We start from the raw sequence: 18,645 nt of genomic DNA, 5'->3' as shown, positions 1-18,645 counted from the left end.
ACGTAGGTAAAAAAATAATAAAAGTTAAATTAAATTAAATCTCGACGTTTCGGGCGCAACACAAGCGCTAGTCATCAGGTGGGACCACCACAGCTAGAAGCAACTGCTGGAATGGGTAAGAGAGCTGCAGTGAAATAAGACGCAGTGAAACAAGACGCTGGGCGTATATCGAGGGTTAACTGGCGTGAAAGCAGATGGCATCCATCTCTTGGATGCTCACAATCATTAACACTGCAACAGCTCCCTTCGTTTCTCAGCAAAGTAATAAGTGATTTTTATTGCTAGACATTTCTATATGTGTGTGGCAAACCAGTAACCAGTTGTTTTTTTTACAAGTTAACCAAATGTTTTATTATCGGAGCATGTGTGTTTGCATGTTTTGACACGAGTAGGTGTGGTTAATGCAGATTTGATGCCTTGTAAAAAGTATATATTTTAACATCCTTAACTCCTGTTTTATTGCCAGAAATGGGTCAAGCCTATTGCGATATTTTTCATCATTTTGATAGTGGCAACGTCTCATAGATAACACATTCCTGCGGAGGGAGCTGGTAAGAACGTTGGGTTGCTCGGTCAATGGCCAGGGTCAACGGCGGCGTGATGTATTCCGCAAATATGGCCGACTGAGGGCGGGCACAAGCCGGCGTGAGTAGGTTAAACGTTAAGTTTTATAAGGGCACCACGGGGTGACCAGCCCCTCCTCACCCAGCCCCACCCTCCCCACCCAGCCCCACCCTCCACACCCAGCCCCTCCCCACCCTCCCCACCCAGCCCCACCCTCCCTACCCAGCCCCTCCCCACCCTCCCCTCCCCAACCAGCCCTTCCCTCCCCACCCAGCCCCTCCCTGCACGACGGAAACAATAATCCCCTATGGGCTGGTGTAACCAGGAGGTTCCTACCAGTATAACCAAATGTTTTCTTGATGCTGCTGCTTGAATTTGGCAGTGGTGCACAGGTAACATTCATAATAAACACTGCCTTAAAAGCAATATATACATGTTGTGCTATGAAGAGTAATTGCCCGAAATGTCATCTATTATATATATTTTTTATTTCAAGGTCACACTGCTCTTGACAAATGCATCGAAGTAATGCAAAACACGATCATAACAACCCCGCTCGGTACACACCGTTATAAACCATTCCCCTCATTGCTCGTACCGTCAATACAATTTCACAAGCGTCGCTTTCATTTAACAAAACATGTCTTAATACGACAGTGTATTTTCCTGTTTTAAATATAACAATGTTAATATACCCATTAGCGTGTACAGAATATGTGTGTACAGAAGCCCGCCTAAGAAGGCGAAGTGCTTATTGAATTCCACACTGCTCCAAACATCAGGACTTGTTTTACCACTATAAGAACACAAGTCATGTGTAGGTAGAAAACAAGTTAAAATGTTATTCAAGGCGTTTTAAAAGGTCTGCAGATTTCTGCAAATTCAGACCTTTTCCTGAAAAAACTCGACAGAAAACCATTTTTCACCCTGTTTAACACATTGGCTTTCACGACCAGTATTATCCACAATAGAGGTTTTTGTGTTAGATCACCTAACTAAAAAGTGTCGTTAAATCCGCCACCCCCCCCCCCCGACACGGCCAATTAGTAAAGTTTGTCAAGTAAACAGAATGTGCCACTTCGTCGGTGTGTTGAAGAGTAAACCCACAACATTTACAATTCGAGGACGACGTTTCACCAGTAATTACAAACAGCATCATCAGGCGGCATACCTTATATGAATCAGGCCGTCTATCTCAGTGATCATATTGTCATCTGGGTAAAAATCTATATATTAGCAAAACTGTCATACCGTCTCTCCACAGATAAATAAATATAAGTTACAGTCCATTAGTCTATTGGGTTTGCACACCGATATTTTGTAGTGACATTTGTTTTGGCAAGCAATTTCTGGTTTCAACCTTCTGGGTCACATCGGCAGTCACGCTTATGAAACCAATTTTGGCGGATCACCAGATATTACTTGCAAAAGAACGCCATCGAAACTCAAAAAGCAACACCATACACAAAGCATGACGCGTTACCACAATGTGTAAACCGCATACGGCAAACCCTCTTCTCTATCCGCGAGGGTTTACGTTCTTGAAAAACGCTCGCGAGTGCAGAAAACTTGTTGCTCCAAAAACAGGGTTACATTCCTGGTACGAGTGAACATAGGGGGGATGGTAAATGTTTAATAACAATGACAGCTATAAATAAATAATAAATTAAGCTTAACTACAAATGTATTGCCTCCAAATATACAGGCGCCAGGGTCGGGATCGAACCCACGACCTCCTGCATACCAGGCGAGGGAATTAACATCTCACCACCGCAGCACCCCTCATGGCGTCGTTTTTCAGGTGACGTTATAAAACTACTCTGTGAGAGTTCCAAATGGAAATGTCTTTGTTTTGTGACAAGCCGGTGTGTGAGGAGGTCTTTCTTCAGCAGTGGATAGACCATGGGGTGATGTCAGATAAAATCAAATAAAGACAATGCCCCATTCACAGCGGAATACTCAGCTGCTTTCTCTGCCATCACAACACAGTGTCGCTGGGTTTGTAATCCAGCTTCCGCTTAACATTAATAAATGTGCTATTGAAGGATCCCCAGAATTTGCTGATGGGGTAAGTAACTTGGAAGTTCAGAACAAACCATAGCAGGAACGTACTGCAGATAGAGAAAGCCTTCTCGTTGCAATTAGGATGCCGAAGCGGGTGGCACGTGTGCACGGCGGACGAGAGTAGATTGGCGAGCCAGGGACTGGAGTGGCACCCACAGGTCGGTGGCCAAGGTGAAGACCTAAACCCAGTTGTGGTGGCGATGATGAGACTCTAGAAGCAACTCTTGAAGCACACGGCAACTGCATCAACAACAAGAAGCAAAGTTGACGCTGGGACACCGAACGTGGCTGGGCATGGACTGCGCGCTCGTGCAGGATCTCGCGAGAGAACGCGATGGCAGGGCCGTGGTGACACCAGAGTCATTGCCCATGCTGACCTCTTGACCAAATGCCTCTTAAGTTTATACCCGTGTGCAGCTCGGCTCCGGCCCAGGTGGCTCAGTGGGAGCCCGGCAGCATGAGCGGCAGGACGTCCCCGCAGCGCGAGCTCACCTTCAGCTGCGCCAGCGCATCGGCGCGCGTCGGCCCAATGTTCAAGATGGCGATGGGAATCTTCTCTTCATAGGCGGCGCGGATGAACCTGTATCCGGAGTAAACCTGCAGCGGTAGCAGCAGCAGCAGCAGCACGGCCACCAGGCACGGGTCAGGGTGGCGATAAGAGCAGCTTGGTACCGGGAAGAGGGACGTCAATTTAAAAGGTAAAGATGTGACCCTGCAAATGCTAAGGCCACTGCTGGCAGAAACGCGTCCACCAGGGCCAACTGTGGAGGGTATTTAGTCTCCCCTTGTTGACCAGACGTCATGGAACAGGTGGGAGCACCCACACTTTAGCCCACCGCACATGACCTGACAATCGATTAACTGTGGTTACCTCTGGGTGAACAGATGTGGGGGTCTTTTTAACTTTCCCATTCAGAGACGTCTGCAAGTTGCAGGGTGTGGGTGTCCCGTTCACTGCTGAATCTCGGAATGTGCAAGCGGTTCAGCGTTAATTTTATTTAGAGAAGCATAGCACCGCTGGTTTTTAAAGACATTGTACTCACCGCGGAGAGCTGTAGCAACACGACCGCACTAACTGGTGTCAAACCGTGCCATGCGCCCTCCCGCATTGGCCTTTTGCTTCCGATTTCTTTCCGATGACGTTGCACGGACATCATCGGAACATGAACGTCATCGGAACATGTACGTCATCGGAATGGTAAAGGGATTAAAAAAAACTGCCCCATTAATTTCGTCGAACATTACACAGCGGCAGCGCGTGATACGTGGACCGATCGCGAATGAAAACGACCCTGCAGGGAGGAGACGAACTGACCTGCAGGGAGGAGCCGGCCACCAGCACGGTGTCCGACTCCCACAGCCTCTGGTAGACGTCGTCCACCGTCCTCCGATCTACGTTGTCCCCGAAGAAGGTGACCTCGGGCTTGAGGGGCCCACCACAGGAGCGGCACGGGGGCACACGGAAACTCTCCACCTGCGGGGCCAGAGCGGTGGAAATGCAGGTGCCAAACCCACGGTCGGTTTACCATCGAGTGGCATGGCCCATATTGCAAAACTGGTCACGTGGAGGCCGGAGAGTGAAGAGACTGGAACAGCCATGTCGGGAAGATGCACGGAGTCTTTTCTCAAGTAAGATGGTCAATGCGTCGCGCGCTTTCAGATGCGCTCATGCGGCCGTCTGGAACGCTCTTCCTTCCGATAGTTGGAAGCCACTGAAGCTGTGCGCCTTTAAATCTAAATTGACAAACTCATTTATTCAAAACTGCTTTTTGTGTTTAGTTTGTTGTCCTTCGCCCGCACCTCCGGTTAGCGAAGTTGACTACATATGGTGTGAAAGATGTTCAATATATACACATTCAAGGAAGAATCCGTTTGATATTTGTGCCGAAGGACAGGCGTAAATAGTTTCATTTACTACAGTGCCTATAATAATAAAAGTATTACTGTATTAAAAAAATGGTGGAAATTGGTTAAATTATCTTAAAGTGAACACCAGTACAGATAATGTACAGTATTGGTATAGATATGTGCTATATGTTCTATAAACAAACAAAATGTTGACTGGTTTAAAATATTCCAATTATTTGTTTTCATTTTGGGTGAATATCGTGACTGAGAAGGAACTGTCACGTGTTAAGAAGTTCAGAAAATACTTCCCATCAGATATTACGAGGATATATCATTGAGGAAACTCACAGACTTAATATCACCGTGAGGGAGAAATATTGGTGGGTGTAATGGGTCACTCGACAAAGGATTTGTTTGTGATGGTGAACTATAATAAGTGACAAAGTGGTGTGCCCATTGTCACAGCCGCGCTATGTGGAGCAGAAGCCAATGAGAGGCTGAAGAGGAGGTGGATGAGGTGGTGACTCTGCTTAGAACATCATCAAGGAGAGGGCCATCGGACCTCCTGATCGTCTTCGGGACGCCCGCTAATACGGCTGTCATAGCAACTACGTCCCAGTCGCAGAGACAGTGGTCAGAGAATTGAAGCTCCACGAAAGTTGTGTCACTGCTGCCCTTCTGTGTGGACTTCAGAATCAGAATAAATATTTATATACTGCAGGTAAGAACGTTACAACAACAAATACGAAAGCATGATAGGAGTGCAAAGTACAAGAAAGGTAAACAAATCGGTTCTTTCGGTAAAGTCGGTAAAGTCACGTAGATAGAACTTAAAAATAAACCAAAGAGTATGGATTCCTGCAGTCACGAAAGCTTCAAATTAAGACTAAATCACCCAAACATACAAGTAAAAATAAAGCATCCCCATCCAATCAGTTTAAAGCCCACTGAGATATTAACATATTTTTCATGAGCGACCTGGCCACAAATGATAGCTCAACAAAGTGGCCCATCATTTGGACATTTATAGCACCAAAATAATATGAATAATCTCAATGCAGCAGGGCAGCTGAGTGTGTCTATCATTGCTGTCGAGCAAAGACAGGCTTCACGTTAAATAGTTGTCTTTTTGTTTTTTTCGGTAAAGTCACGTAGGTAAAAAATTTAAATAAATTAAATCACGACGTTTCGGGCGCAACACAAGCGTCCTTCTTCAGGTGGGGACAACGTAGCGAAAGCACACCGCTTAAGTGTGTCTCAGAGGTGGCTGTGACGAGTAATTATATAGTCGCGGGGGGTGTGCTTTCGCTGAAGGACGCTTGTGTTGCGCCCAAAATGTCGTGATTTAATTTATTTTAAAAAATTTACCTACGTGACTTTACCGAAAAAACCAAAGAGTATGAATCCTTGCAGTCACGAAAACTTCAAATCTACAATTCTTGATGCATATTGTTCACGCTTGCATTCTAAATACGAGGTACAGTAAATGGCTCTCGGTCTTTGCGTCCACCCTCCTCACCCATCAACCCTCGCGCAGCCCGAGACGCAATCAGTTCCACTCCGTAACAAGTGCGCTAAGGAAGCGTGGAGAGATGCAAGCTTGAAATTACGTTGAGAGAAAGTCACACATGGATCAGAGAACATATGGAGGTTACTGAAATGTTGAGAAAAGTAAGTGGGTCTTAGGCACGGCACATCGGCAAGAGGGGATGAATGCTGGAGAACGAGCGATAAAATCACCTCGTGCGCAGGTGACTAGACAGATTATTACATCACATGACCGCAGGCAGTTTCGACAGCTTGGAAAGGCCTTCAGCCAGCAGTGGATTAAGCATGGCTGATGAGCAGACGAAGTATCGGTACCTGGCTGTCGGACAATAAGACGTCTCCGTCAGGAGCGATGGCCTGCTCATGCTGCTGCTGCCAGCCTGGGTTCATGTCGACCATCCGCTGCTGCAGTTCCGTTCGTTGCGTAACCTGGGTGGAAGGGACGCGCCGTTATTCTCGCACACAATGTGAGCCACCCCCCTTCCGAGGGCCCGGAGCATTTCATGGTTCGGCACTAAAAGAACGATGGCGGGAGCTTTGGACAAACAAGCTATCAAAAAATGTCTCATCACTGACCCAACTATTGAACCACCCTGGATTAGAACCACCTCCAAAACAATGATGTAAGCTGAGCTGAATAAACATTGTTGAACCTGAACCAATATCCAGATTTTAACAAATGCTTCAGGACACCCCTGAAAATGGGTCTGTCCCAACCAAACCAGGAGATTATCTTGAAATATGTAAACGTGTATCTCCACATATAGTATCTCAATAATTAGTTGCTGGATCAACACAATCAGTATCATCCCATAAGGTAAAAGCCATACAGAATAAAATTATATCCACTTGAGGAATCTGACAGATGTCAGAGTTACAACAACAAACAATACAAAAACACGATAGGAGTCCAAAGTATAGGAAACATAAGTCACTAAAAATATCAATGGCCAATCAATGGGGAATTGTAAATCATAATTAGGTGGCTCAGTGGTAGAGTGAGCAGCTCGCGATCGTTTAAATCCTGGTTGGAGTTTGACTCAGCCCATCTTCCCTCCCGGGTCGTTAAAACGGGTACCACTTTGTGGGGAAGTCAAAAGTGGTGGACTCGCCCCCGTCACATGAATGTGGAATGTCCGCCACTGGCTCGGAGCTGCAAATAGAAGCAAGCACCTCCTAGATGCTAATATTTTGCGCAGGAAATCACTTTCACTTTTTAACCATAACGTCTCCCCACGGCTTCACCACAGTCCGCACTCAACGCACCTCCTTGCACTCCAAGCAAACCACGCGATGGGAGCACCCGTGGAGCTCCGTGATTCGCCGGCTGCCGGCCTTGGCGTGCAGCGCGTCCACGTTCTGCGTGACGAGCCAGTGCAGCCGGCCCTGCTGCTCCCAGCGACCAAGGGCGAGGTGCGCCGCGTTGGGGCGCCGGCTGCTGAACCGCGGCCAGCCGGTGAAGTTGCGCGCCCAGTAACGGCGGCGGGCGGCGGCGCTGCGCACAAACTCGGCGTGCTGCATGGGTCGACGCGACGTGCGCGCATAGAGCCCCACGCCCTCCGAGCGGTAGTCGGGGATGCCCGACTCGGTCGACAGCCCGGCGCCCGCCAGCACGAAGAGGCGCCGGGACTTGGCGAGGAAGTCCTGCAGCTGCCCGCATTGCTGCGTGCCCGCGGGGGCGCACGCCGGCACGAAGGCGAGGTCAGGGGACGCGGCCGGTGAGGAGCACCATCTCGCACGGAGGTCGGGCCGCTTAAGGGCTCGGGCCAGTGACAGCACCAACCACACCATGCCTAATAGAGGTTTTTTTTTGGGTTAGATTGCGTACATATGAATGTGTCGTTAAACCCGCCACCACCCGACACAGCCAATTAGTAAGGTTTGTCACGTAAACGGAACGTGCTAATTTGTTACTAGTACAGCACACCGGTGTGTTGGAGAGAAAATTTACAACATTTACAATTTGAGTACAGCGTTTCGCCAGTAAGTACAAATACCATCATCAGGCAGACAGTCAAAATGTATGGCTGTCGGCCTGATGATGCTAGTTGTAATTACTTGCGAAACAAATCTGGCGGGTAATAGAAATATTGCGCAATTAAAAAAAACAATGTTAAATAATACATTTCCTGTTACGTAATGCTGATTTTTTTTTGTAGACGGGTCATATTACAATAACAATCGAGTTACAGAAATATTAATGAGATGTAGATATGTAATAAGTAATATTAAAAAAATAGTTTTTTTTAACACGCTTTAATGAAATTTACCCTACTCGTAATGGCAGAACTCCACGACTCCAGGAAGTGGCCCCAAAGCTTGCTATAACGTAAGGGACCATTGTGATTTACAGCCAACGTCAGTTGAGCATGGACAATTAGACCCAAGCCGACACATAACATATAAAAATCAATGTTTAAATATACTTTTTTTTTTATAGAATATAGTATTGTCATCAGTATGACATAAGTATACCAAGTTTGCAGTCGATGCCACATTGGGAAGTGGGTTAAAATTGAGTTACAGGATTTGAGGATACGACAACAACAGAGTGAGTTAAATACAAGCGTGTAATAAAAAAGACAAGGATATGTAGCAAATCGGTGTCTATCGAACCTGTGTTGAGTTGAATCTGAATGTGGTGGTCTTGACGACAGCGCGGATGGGTGAACAAGATCGGAGTTCAGTCAGGAGACCTGCTCACACCGCCAGACGAGAGCACTGGGACAAAACGATCCCCACGTATGGCACTTAACAGGCTTTCGGTAAAGTCACGTAGATAGAAAACATAATACAATACAATAATAAAATAATCACAACACAAGCAATCACACAGACACGTGCACAGAGTGACAGAGTGAAACACACACACAGCAATACCTTGTATAGCGATAATGTTGGGGCAAGGAGTGTGAAACACGGACACACTTTGACACATACCGAGACACAATGGCAGACACTCATCGATACACATTGAAACACTGACAACCGCCATTCGCCACTAAGTTGCGGTGACGTCACCACGACGCTTGTGCCAGGCTAGGTGCACGTTGAGGCCACGTGAAGTGTCGAAAGCCAGCTGGCAGGTCACGGGCAGACCCTGCAAGTTCCACGGGTCGACTGACTGAGATGACCGAGATGAGTGGCTGATGCACCACCTGTGCCCCCTACACTGACACACGTTGTGACACACTGGCGCACACACACACTCTGATGCCCTCCAACACACCGTGACACACCGGCTACACGTACCGAGACATCAACAGACTGAGTTGACGTCTTCCCCCGGGGCTGCTGTGAGCGACCGCCCTCAAAGACGCCGCGCGCGGACGACCAAACACCAACTCACTGTCCACAGCGCACGTGACCCCCACACTGTAAAAGCACGTGACCCCGATGCCGGGCGGCGCCATGTTGGTACTCCCGTTAAAGGAATACAGTGCTGTACTTATTATTGGTTCTTTCGGTAAAGTCACGTGGATAGAAAATAAAAATAATAAAATACAAATCTATTTTTTTTAGAATAAAATTTCAATAATAAAAGCAAAAAAACCCACGACGTTTCGATCGCAACACAAGCGGTCTTCATCAGGCGGAGAGAAAAGAGGGGGGGGGGGCAAGCCTCCAACTTCGCCCCCCCCGCATGCCCCCCCCCCGCATGCCCCCCCCCCCGCATGCCCCCCCCCCCCGCATGCCCCCCCCCCCCCGCATGCCCCCCCCCCCCCGCATGCCCCCCCCCCCCCGCATGCCCCCCCCCCCCGCATGCCCCCCCCCCCCGCATGCCCCCCCCCCCGCATGCCCGCCCCCCCCGCATGCCCCCCCCCCCCGCATGCCCCCCCCCCCCCGCATGCCCCCCCCGCCCCGCATGCCCCCCCCGCCCCGCATGCCCCCCCCCGCCCCGCATGCCCCCCCCCGCCCCGCATGCCTCCCGCTCGCTACCAATCACAGGCCGTCCTTCTCCCCACGTGTCGCGTGCCAAGGTCGCAGCCAATCGCCGTGGCGGGAGTAAGATGGCCGGCTAAAGGCGTCGCGTGCAGGAGTCGATTCCACCGATCCATCCTGGTAATCGATTTCTCAGAATCGGAATATTTATTACTGCAGCAAGGGGAATCCGAAGAGCTATGAAGCGCTTTTTGTTACAGATGTCCACCAGTAGGGGGCACGTGGTAAGAACGTTCAAAAGTACAAGAAAGGTAAACACAATCACCCTAAACACACACCCGCTGCAGATAGAGCGAATTTTAATTCGACGAGAGAAAAATCGATGCATCGTTCAATGCATTACAAGCAGCAACAACAATAACAACAACCGCCATTCACCACTAAGTGCTCCTGACATCACCACTGCGCTTGCATAACAAGCAAATTAAAATAGTCAACAACCACGTGTGTGTTTTTGCACTCCTGATGTGTCTTCGTATTCTTGTAACGTTCTGACCCGGCCCTTACTGGACATCTGTTTTTTAAAAAAAAGCGCTTCATAGCTCATCGGATTCCTCCCTGCAGCCTAAATAAATAAATAATATCATTCTGTTGCAAAATTCAGCACCACATTCACAGGTCTACGGGGAATCGATTATTGAAGGTAATCGTGACGTCGATTTTTATAGATTCCCCTGAGTGTGAATCGAGGAATCGATTCTCCACGTTGTCAAGCAAGAGTGCAGGGCGCTTGGAAGCCGGCGAGAGTTTCCCCGTAATTATAATAATTATATAATAGTGTTAGTTGTACAATACTTATCATTACATTGTCGCGCAATGAAGCCAACAACCCGCGATCGATTCCCTGCCGCAGCTAACGTTAGTGGCGAATGTAATCCGAACCGGTTCTGCAACACCGTACTGACCAGCGTGGTGAAGTATGGTCAAACCACGATCACTGCAACCACCACGACCGATGCGACATAGGGAGGCCTTCATCCGGTAGTGGATTGACAAAGGGCGGCAGTAAGAGTGACCTTCGTTGTACCCGGGGAAGGCCCCGCCGAATGTCCCAGACTCTTTGCCGAGAGGGCCTTGCTACATTGACTGATTCGTCGCTTAATGAAAGTTTAGACTTTTGGTGGGAGGAAAACAGAGAACCCGGAGAAAATGCACCAAGACACTTAAAAATGTCTGGGTGTTCACGATCCCACGTGCTGCATGGGATGTCACACCCCATGAAGTGGCCGGGAGATGGCAGAGCAGCATTGGATTCTTGAATCCATCTGTGCGGATAATTGAGCGTTACTCCCAGTGAATTTTATCCGGTCTCCCGCCTCCCACAATCCACTCATTAATAGAAATCGGCCAAACATTCCAATGTAGAAGGTCCCTCCCAAAAATATAGTTTTGAGATGGAAAACAAATTAACGGGATCTTATTAATTTATTAGGATTTATTTTATTTCTATTCTATTATTTTTTATTACTATTTATTTGTATTATTTATTTTTTACCTACGTCACTTTACCGAAAAAAACTAAGAGTATGAATCCTTGCAGTCAGGAAAGCTTCAAATCTAGAATTCTTCACATTAAATCCAGCTGCTTGGCACGCAGTTAACTTTACAACCACTGTCAATCCACTGCTGGAACCTTAGGTCAACATCGGTCGTGGGGTGCTGATCGAACTTCTCTACACTGGTCCAGTGCTGGTTTGAGAAGGAGCGGACACCAGGACGAGTTCGGATACTAATCGCTGTTATTAGTCGCCGCTGAGTTCGAACTACAACGCACGAACCACTGCGGCCACTCTATCCTGGCGCTATAAATAGGAGGGACCTTTTACATTGGGATGTTAATAAAAAAAATTCAGGTCAGGTTACAACTCTAGGTCGGGGTAACAATTCCACCCGTCATCATAGGCCCCTCCAGGTTTAGATATTGAACTACTATGTGTCAAGTCAAAACTGGTGGTTTTATGGGTAAACTAACCCTGCCATACGCATGGAGAACTTCCAACACTGTTTCAGTGTTCACTCATTTTCAGAGGAGGGCCACTTTCGACGATAAGTCATCGTCAGTGTGAGGGCCAATACACATTTGAAACCATTGGTTTTAATATGATGATGGGGGGGTGTCTTTACATTCGTGTATTTATCGGGGGCTGCATGTCAGGGGCAGCACTTAAGGCCACCAGGGGCGGCCAGTGGCCCGTGGGCGTTGCAATGAAGAACATTGCTGCTTCAGACAGATGACCACCACCCCATTCTTGTTTGAGCGAGGAGACCCTTTGACTTGCCTCGCCTCTTAACGGCATCCCTCGCTTTTTCACAGAGCGCCACGCTGAGCAGAGTGGATGTCTTGGGTGAATGTCCTCCCCGCGACGAAACATCCCTTCTTCAAGACATCCCTCGGCTTCGCAAGACGTTCATTCAGCAGACGTCTGCAGCGGCCGTCACCGCAACTGAAATCTCTACTAACCTCCGCCCACTGGCCCACGCCATCTCCTGGCTGTTCTTTCGCTGGGCGTTGTTGGAGGTTGGCCACTCCCTGTAGCAGCAGCAGCACCAACAGTGTGAGTGCAGCAGAAGTAGGGTTCCCACGATATAATATTTCACGATAATATCTACATCAATCGTCGGCCATGGCCATTCCACTGCTTGATGAAGGCCTCCCAAAGCTACCGCCATCGCTAATTATCAGATTTAAAATATATACAAAATTATTTTGAATATTTGTTTCAGAATTTTATCAAAGTGCGATTTTATGACTTCCAATGGGGGAGTGGATTGACCGTGGCCTGATAACGATGACGATCATTGTATTGTCACGTTGCCGCATTCCTAGGTGGCAGGGATGGAGCTGCACGCGGTGGTGCGTACGTTGGAGGAGCTGGCACCCCCGGCTCTGGCCGAGAGCTGGGATAACGTGGGGCTGCTGGTGGAACCGAGCCCGCCGCACTGCGTCTCGACCCTGCTGCTCACCAATGACCTGACGGAGGAGGTCTTGCAGGAGGCCGTGCGACTGCCCGCCCAGATGGTGCTCTCCTACCACCCGCCCGTGTTCGCACCCCTGCGCTCGCTCACCATGCGCTCCTGGAAGGAGAGGCTAGTGGTGACGGCGCTGGAGAACAGGGTGGCTGTCTACTCGCCACACACCTGCTACGACGCCCTGCGCGGCGGAGTCAACGATTGGCTGGCAGAGGGCCTCGGTATGGGATTGCTCATTGTCGTGTGCTGCGTAGGTTTTCGCAGTTGTGCTGTACAGCCCTCCGATGTTTACGGGTTGTGCCACGTGTTGTTTGGCACAATGGGTCAGCACGTTTCGCCCCGCGTGCTGGGAGCTTCTTCAGGAACTAAGAAGTAAAGGTGCTACCATGGTGTAATGGTTATCACACTGGACCTTTTGAAATATTTGGTCACTTCCATTGACGGGCGTTTGGCTTCATGTGGGAGGAAACTGGAGAACTGGGAGAAAGTCCACCATAATATATGAGGGGGTGACACAGGTCTGCCCATATACGTTTACGATCCCCCTTAAAGAGTGAAAGATTTCATATCTGTATGTATACAGACTGCTGCGGTATAATGGTTAGCAGACTGGACTTTAAATCCGGAGATCGCCAGCTTCATCTCCCAGTGCAGCAGTGGAAAGAATGATGGTACAAGGTTGTTAAATCAATTCACCTGTCCACCCAGCAGTATAAATAGCAACAACGCTATTGACCGTCAGTTCGCATGTGGCGGGGTAAAGTGTGAGTACTCCCAAATCATCCAAGATGTGTGTCCAGCATGTAACCTCGAGAAGGACTCTTTAAAGCTGCCTCTAATGGAGGCTTGACCGTCAAAAGTGGCGTGAGCAAGAAATTGTATTGCCGCACTTTTTCCCTTCAGTGAGAATTGGTTTTAAACGGTGATACATTGACGCACGTGTTGCGGCCTCACGATTGTGTCGTGCAGGCAAGGGCTCCGTGACCCCACTGAAGACATCCGAGGCCTTGAAGCATCTGAGCCAGGGGAGCGTGCACGTGACGAGCGCTGCCAAAGCGGCGGACTGGCCCTCGCTAGCCGCCCAGCTGAGGGCCGTGTCTGGGCTCGTTCTCCACACCCTGCCCCTGCAGTACGTACGCACACCTTTAAGTTTCAGTTAAATTTATTTGGTATAGCCCTGTGAGCCATTCGGCTCTTGTATCGTTGTGCAACCGCAACAAACAAAAGACAAAAACATGAACAAGAAAACATCTTAAAGTGACTGTGACTATGTGCACGCAGAAAATGTAGGGGAAAAAAACCAGCAAAATATTCCAGAAAAAGCACCGTGCACGCACAGTCCCTTTTTGTCGGTCCACTGCTGGATTTAGGGCCCCCTCACAGCGCGCGGGTTATGGGGGTCATTGAGCCATACTTCACCGCGCTCTTCAATGCGAGTCGATGCAGGGAGCATGGATGTTGAAGTGTCGGCGAACAGTAAGCCAATGGATTTTTCCGCACTGCCCTTTGCTTTCCGCCACATAGACCGAGAGCCTTCAACAGCGTGTTATGTATGGTGGTCAACCATCCAAGCACCATCCAGGCTAAACCCTACTTCTGAGTTTGGATGAGATTGGGCACATTCTGGGTGATTTCGTCACGGGCAAACCCACCGAGCGATGTTTATATTTTATCCGCCACGCTGGAGGAATGCAAGGCTGATGCGACCCCTCAGTGGGATTTTAACTCACTGCATTCTGCATGCGAGCCTTGCACTGCGCTACTCTGCGCATTGATCGAATTTTGACTTTTTTTAGGTTTATAAATTGGGATGTTCGTTTGGTCAGGTCTGATCATCAGTGTTTTGCATTTGGAAGTAATTCAGAGTACCCAGAGAGAAGCTACCATGCATACAAGTGAATGATAGTCAAAAGCACGCACAGAAGGGTTCACGAAACGTACCTGCTGTACTCTTACCTGTTAGCCACCTCACAGCCAAGCGAGTTTGGGACTAGCAACTATACGTGATCCACAAACCCTTGCATCCAATATATCAGATCGGAGGTGTACATTTGGAATATGTTTCCAATTTTCATACTTATAAAAAATATGAAAATGGTACCTAGATTTGAAATTTTTGATGATCCTAACATGTCTTTGCTTCGGATTAACCTGAAAGCATGAAGTTGCAGGAAATTACATTACTTTCATGACATCACTTGCGCACTTTTCCTGCCAAAAGTGGTGTCACCTGTCATGTAAATGATCCGCATATATGAAAAAGAAACTAAACTGTTCTTAACTAAATAAATAAAAATCTAAATGCAGATTATTTTTTTTTTTATGCAAAACTCGTTCCCTAGCGTGCGCTACCAATACCACACCCGTCCTCGTCAGCGTAACGACTCTCGATCGACGTCTGTATCGTCTGCAGGACTGCGAATGAGGGGGAAGAGTCGGCGGTGATGCTCAGCATGAACTGCACGGAGGGAGCCTTGCCCGAGACGCTGGCTTGCCTGTCCAACAACGAGCACGCGCACCGCCACACGGAGATCACCGCCCTGCGCAAGGTCGGTCCAAATGCAGAGGGAGCCGAAGAGCAGGGCCTGGGAACACCTTGGAAATATTCTGAAACGTTTCGGCCAGCCGGGAGGCACACGGTCGCACACATATACATAGACCAACATTGGCATAGGTAGATATGGTAGTATACACAAATACGAATATCTCCCCTGTAGCAGTAACAGAATGTTGTGGTAGCTATCATGAGAGACATGGTGTGGCAAAGCCCTCATCCAGAAGTGGATTGACAAAAGGGCTGTACACGTACATGTTACACAGTACCTGCTAAGACGGATGATGGGAATATCTATTAAGAGAAAGGTGGTAGAATTAAGATGTTGAGAGGCTTAGCGGGGGCTACTAATAGTCTCAAGAAGGTAAGGGAGGGTGCCCTCAGATTGATTGGATCATTCATTGAGAAGCGACAAAGAAGGTCCAATTCGATGGGTGATGGAGGTGTCAGGGGTGCTGAACAGAAGGAGCAGAGAGGGGCTGAGGAGGAGATGGGAGGATGTTGTGGAATGAGATATGAGGACAGTGGATATGAATAGAGATGAGGCGGAGGATAGTACGTGGAGGGATAAAATCCGAGCCGCTGACCCCACACACACATTTATGGGACTTTTGTATCAGATTAAGAAGATCGACTCCATGATACACGTCACATAAGAGGTGTGGTACGTGAGCAGCGCGTGTTTTCCCTTCTTGTCCCATAGCCACCGTTCCCCGGCACCGGCATGGGCCGACTGTGCACGCTCACCGAGCCGGTATCCACATCCACGCTGGTGTCGCGCATCAAGCAGCACCTCAAGCTGCCCCACGTGAGGCTAGCGCTGGGAGCCGGGAAGTCGCCAGGTAACCATTGCCATGTCAGTCATCATTGGGTCATGTGCAAGAAGAAGTTGTGTTGTGTGCTATAGATTTACAAGTTCTATGTTACAGACACGGCGATGCTATGTGCTGTGTACTAGAGGCTCAGATGAAGCCCAGGTCGCCTTTGCCAAAGAGGCAATGTTTCACGTACCTCAATGATATTCTTGGTTCTTTCGGTAAAGTCACGTAGAAGGGAAATAATAAAATAATATTAATATAAAACAATAAAATCTATTATATAAATATAATTTTATTATTTCCCTTGTACGTGACTTTACCGAAAGAACCAAGAGTATGAATCCCTGCAGTCACGAAAGCTTTAAATCAAAAGTGCCTCAATGAGTTTCGTTTATCTCCTAGTTAAATAAACGATACGAATATGTGCGATGTGTTATATGCTAACAGTGGAGCTGTGTACTGTGTGCCACAGGGCTCAGTGCTGCTGTATTCAGCATAGGAGTGCTATGTGCTACAATCTCAACGGTGGTGTGTGTGATGTGTTCTACAGACTCGACAGTGCGGACTGTGGCGTTGTGTGCCGGCTCTGGGGGCAGTGTGCTCAAGGGTGTTCAGGCTGACCTCTACCTTACAGGTGCAGCACCACACATCACTCACCTTAATGCTGCCTCGACCTGCAGTTTCAATCCTGTCCCATTAGCACCCCACCAAATAATTATAATCACTACGCCGGGCAGTGCTGTGGTAGAGTGCTCCGCTCCCGGTTGTAAGTTGGTGAATTAGAATCGTGGGTCATGGGTCGATTCAATCCATCATTCCTTCAGGGTCAATAAAATTAGTACTATTTCATGACTGGTACATTGTGGTGGTCCCTTAAAACCGACCCATTTTCTCCACTACTCTCGTCTGTGCTGTGTACGTGGCAGGGGAACTGTCGCACCACGAGGTGCTGGACGCAGTGTCGCGGGGTGTCAGCGTCATTCTCTGCGAGCACAGCAACACCGAGCGTGGCTTCCTGCCCCGCCTGCGTCTCCTGCTGCTCGACAAGCTACAGCACAAACTCCACATTCACGTGTCTGAGGTCGACCGCGACCCCCTGACCGTCGTCTGAGAACGCCGGAGAGTTCTCTTTGGTTTCCATCAGTTTATTTCAACGAGGGGGTGTTATTATACTATCGTGCAGGTTGTTGCAGTCGTGCTGTACATCTCTGCGATGTACTTATGGGTTGTACCACGTGCTGTTTGGCATGATGTCAGATGTTTTGCTCCACATGCTGCAAACTTCTTCAGCAACTGAATTGAGTTTCTGATGAAGCTCCCAGTACGTGGGACAGTACAACTCGAAAATACATTGGAGAGCTGTACAGTATGGCCTCCGCAGTGGTAAGTTTTAGCCTCCCCCTGGTCTATATTTGAAGAATTAGAACTGCGCTTAATTGCTGTCATTTTTCATGCTAAAACACATTTTGAAAGCGAGTCATCTTATGCAGGAATGCCTCACTGAGTTGTAAAGACTTCTTTGACAGGAGGATCCCACATTGGAATGTTTGGTTGATTCCTGTGAGTGCAAATCAATATTAAAACTCAACATGCTGTAACGTAGATATATACTGTAAATGGCTAAAATGTATGCCAACGACCCTTTACAATATTCTATTTAGAGTGTGGCCTTACTCTTAGGAAGGGCTTTTGCATTAAATGTTTGCCTAATGACGTAAAATGTGCTTTTGCACCTTTCCAAAAACTGTCCTTTATTTTTTTTTTCTGTTACACGAGGCTAGAGTTCCTTCGACAAAATCAACATACGTGATAGGATGTGGGTAAAATCGGTTCATATAGGCCAGTGACCTACTTGATGTACTGTCTATTGTCAAGCTCGTATTCCTGGTGGTTGAGTCACTCATGCCGCGATGAATCAGTTGAAAATGATTAAGTATTGAATAAATGTGGTTGAAAATAATGGATTAAAAACAAGATGTAAACACTCACTGCCTCTTTTCTGATTAACAATCCTCTGGCCAGGCATGTCCCAATTGTGAATGAAGAAAGTACAAAAAAGGTAGTCAAGGTGACACGCGTTCGATAAAAGTTATTCACAATGACATGACATTTCAAGATATTTTCTGAAAATTTGGAGAAACAAAAGGCAAAACTAGAAAAAAATATATTAATCATTTCATATTTACTAGTGACCTAGTCATAATGGGAAGTAATTGCAGGAAATGTTAAAATAACTTAAAGGCTGTAAAGTTTCATCGGGGCCGTCCATAAATGACGTCACACCGAGGGGGGGGGGTTTGAGAAATGTGACGTCACATCAAAATAAATGCAGACAAC

At 48.0% G+C, this 18,645-nt stretch overlaps 2 protein-coding genes across 4 annotated transcripts; one reads left to right on the top strand and one right to left on the bottom strand.

The window, feature by feature from the left end:
• Nucleotides 1-1,035: 1,035 nt before the first annotated feature.
• SIRT4 (sirtuin 4) lies at nt 1,036-9,623 on the bottom strand. 3 transcript variants are annotated; one of them, XM_078612043.1, is made up of 6 exons: nt 9,374-9,623; nt 8,641-8,745; nt 7,291-7,817; nt 6,340-6,453; nt 3,944-4,102; nt 1,036-3,225 (listed from the first exon to the last, which is right to left on the bottom strand). In XM_078612043.1, the coding sequence occupies exons 3-6, from the start codon at nt 7,813-7,815 to the stop codon at nt 3,067-3,069; spliced, it is 957 nt and encodes a 318-aa protein (XP_078468169.1). In that variant the 5' UTR covers nt 7,816-7,817; nt 8,641-8,745; nt 9,374-9,623; the 3' UTR covers nt 1,036-3,066. The 3 variants fall into 3 exon arrangements, with proteins under 3 accessions (XP_078468169.1, XP_078468168.1, XP_078468170.1); XM_078612042.1 differs by lacking the exon at nt 9,374-9,623 and adding an exon at nt 9,277-9,367; XM_078612044.1 differs by lacking the exon at nt 9,374-9,623 and adding an exon at nt 9,277-9,367 and having other exon boundaries at nt 8,641-8,720.
• Nucleotides 9,624-10,619: 996 nt separating this feature from the next.
• On the top strand, nt 10,620-18,293 carry NIF3L1 (NGG1 interacting factor 3 like 1). Its single transcript, XM_078612041.1, has 8 exons — nt 10,620-10,720; nt 12,281-12,521; nt 12,794-13,157; nt 13,906-14,065; nt 15,350-15,485; nt 16,194-16,332; nt 16,859-16,942; nt 17,235-18,293. Exons 2-8 carry the CDS (start codon nt 12,303-12,305, stop codon nt 17,417-17,419), a joined length of 1,287 nt encoding a protein of 428 aa, XP_078468167.1. The 5' UTR covers nt 10,620-10,720; nt 12,281-12,302; the 3' UTR covers nt 17,420-18,293.
• The last annotated feature ends 352 nt before the right edge of the window (nt 18,294-18,645 follow it).

The sequence above is a fragment of the Lampetra planeri genome, chromosome 37 (assembly GCF_965212315.1).
Source record: "Lampetra planeri chromosome 37, kcLamPlan1.2.h2, whole genome shotgun sequence".
Classification (NCBI taxonomy): Eukaryota; Metazoa; Chordata; class Hyperoartia; order Petromyzontiformes; family Petromyzontidae; genus Lampetra; species Lampetra planeri.
The sequence above is the reverse complement of the archived record's forward strand: the minus strand, read 5'-3'. Positions and strand labels throughout refer to the sequence as shown.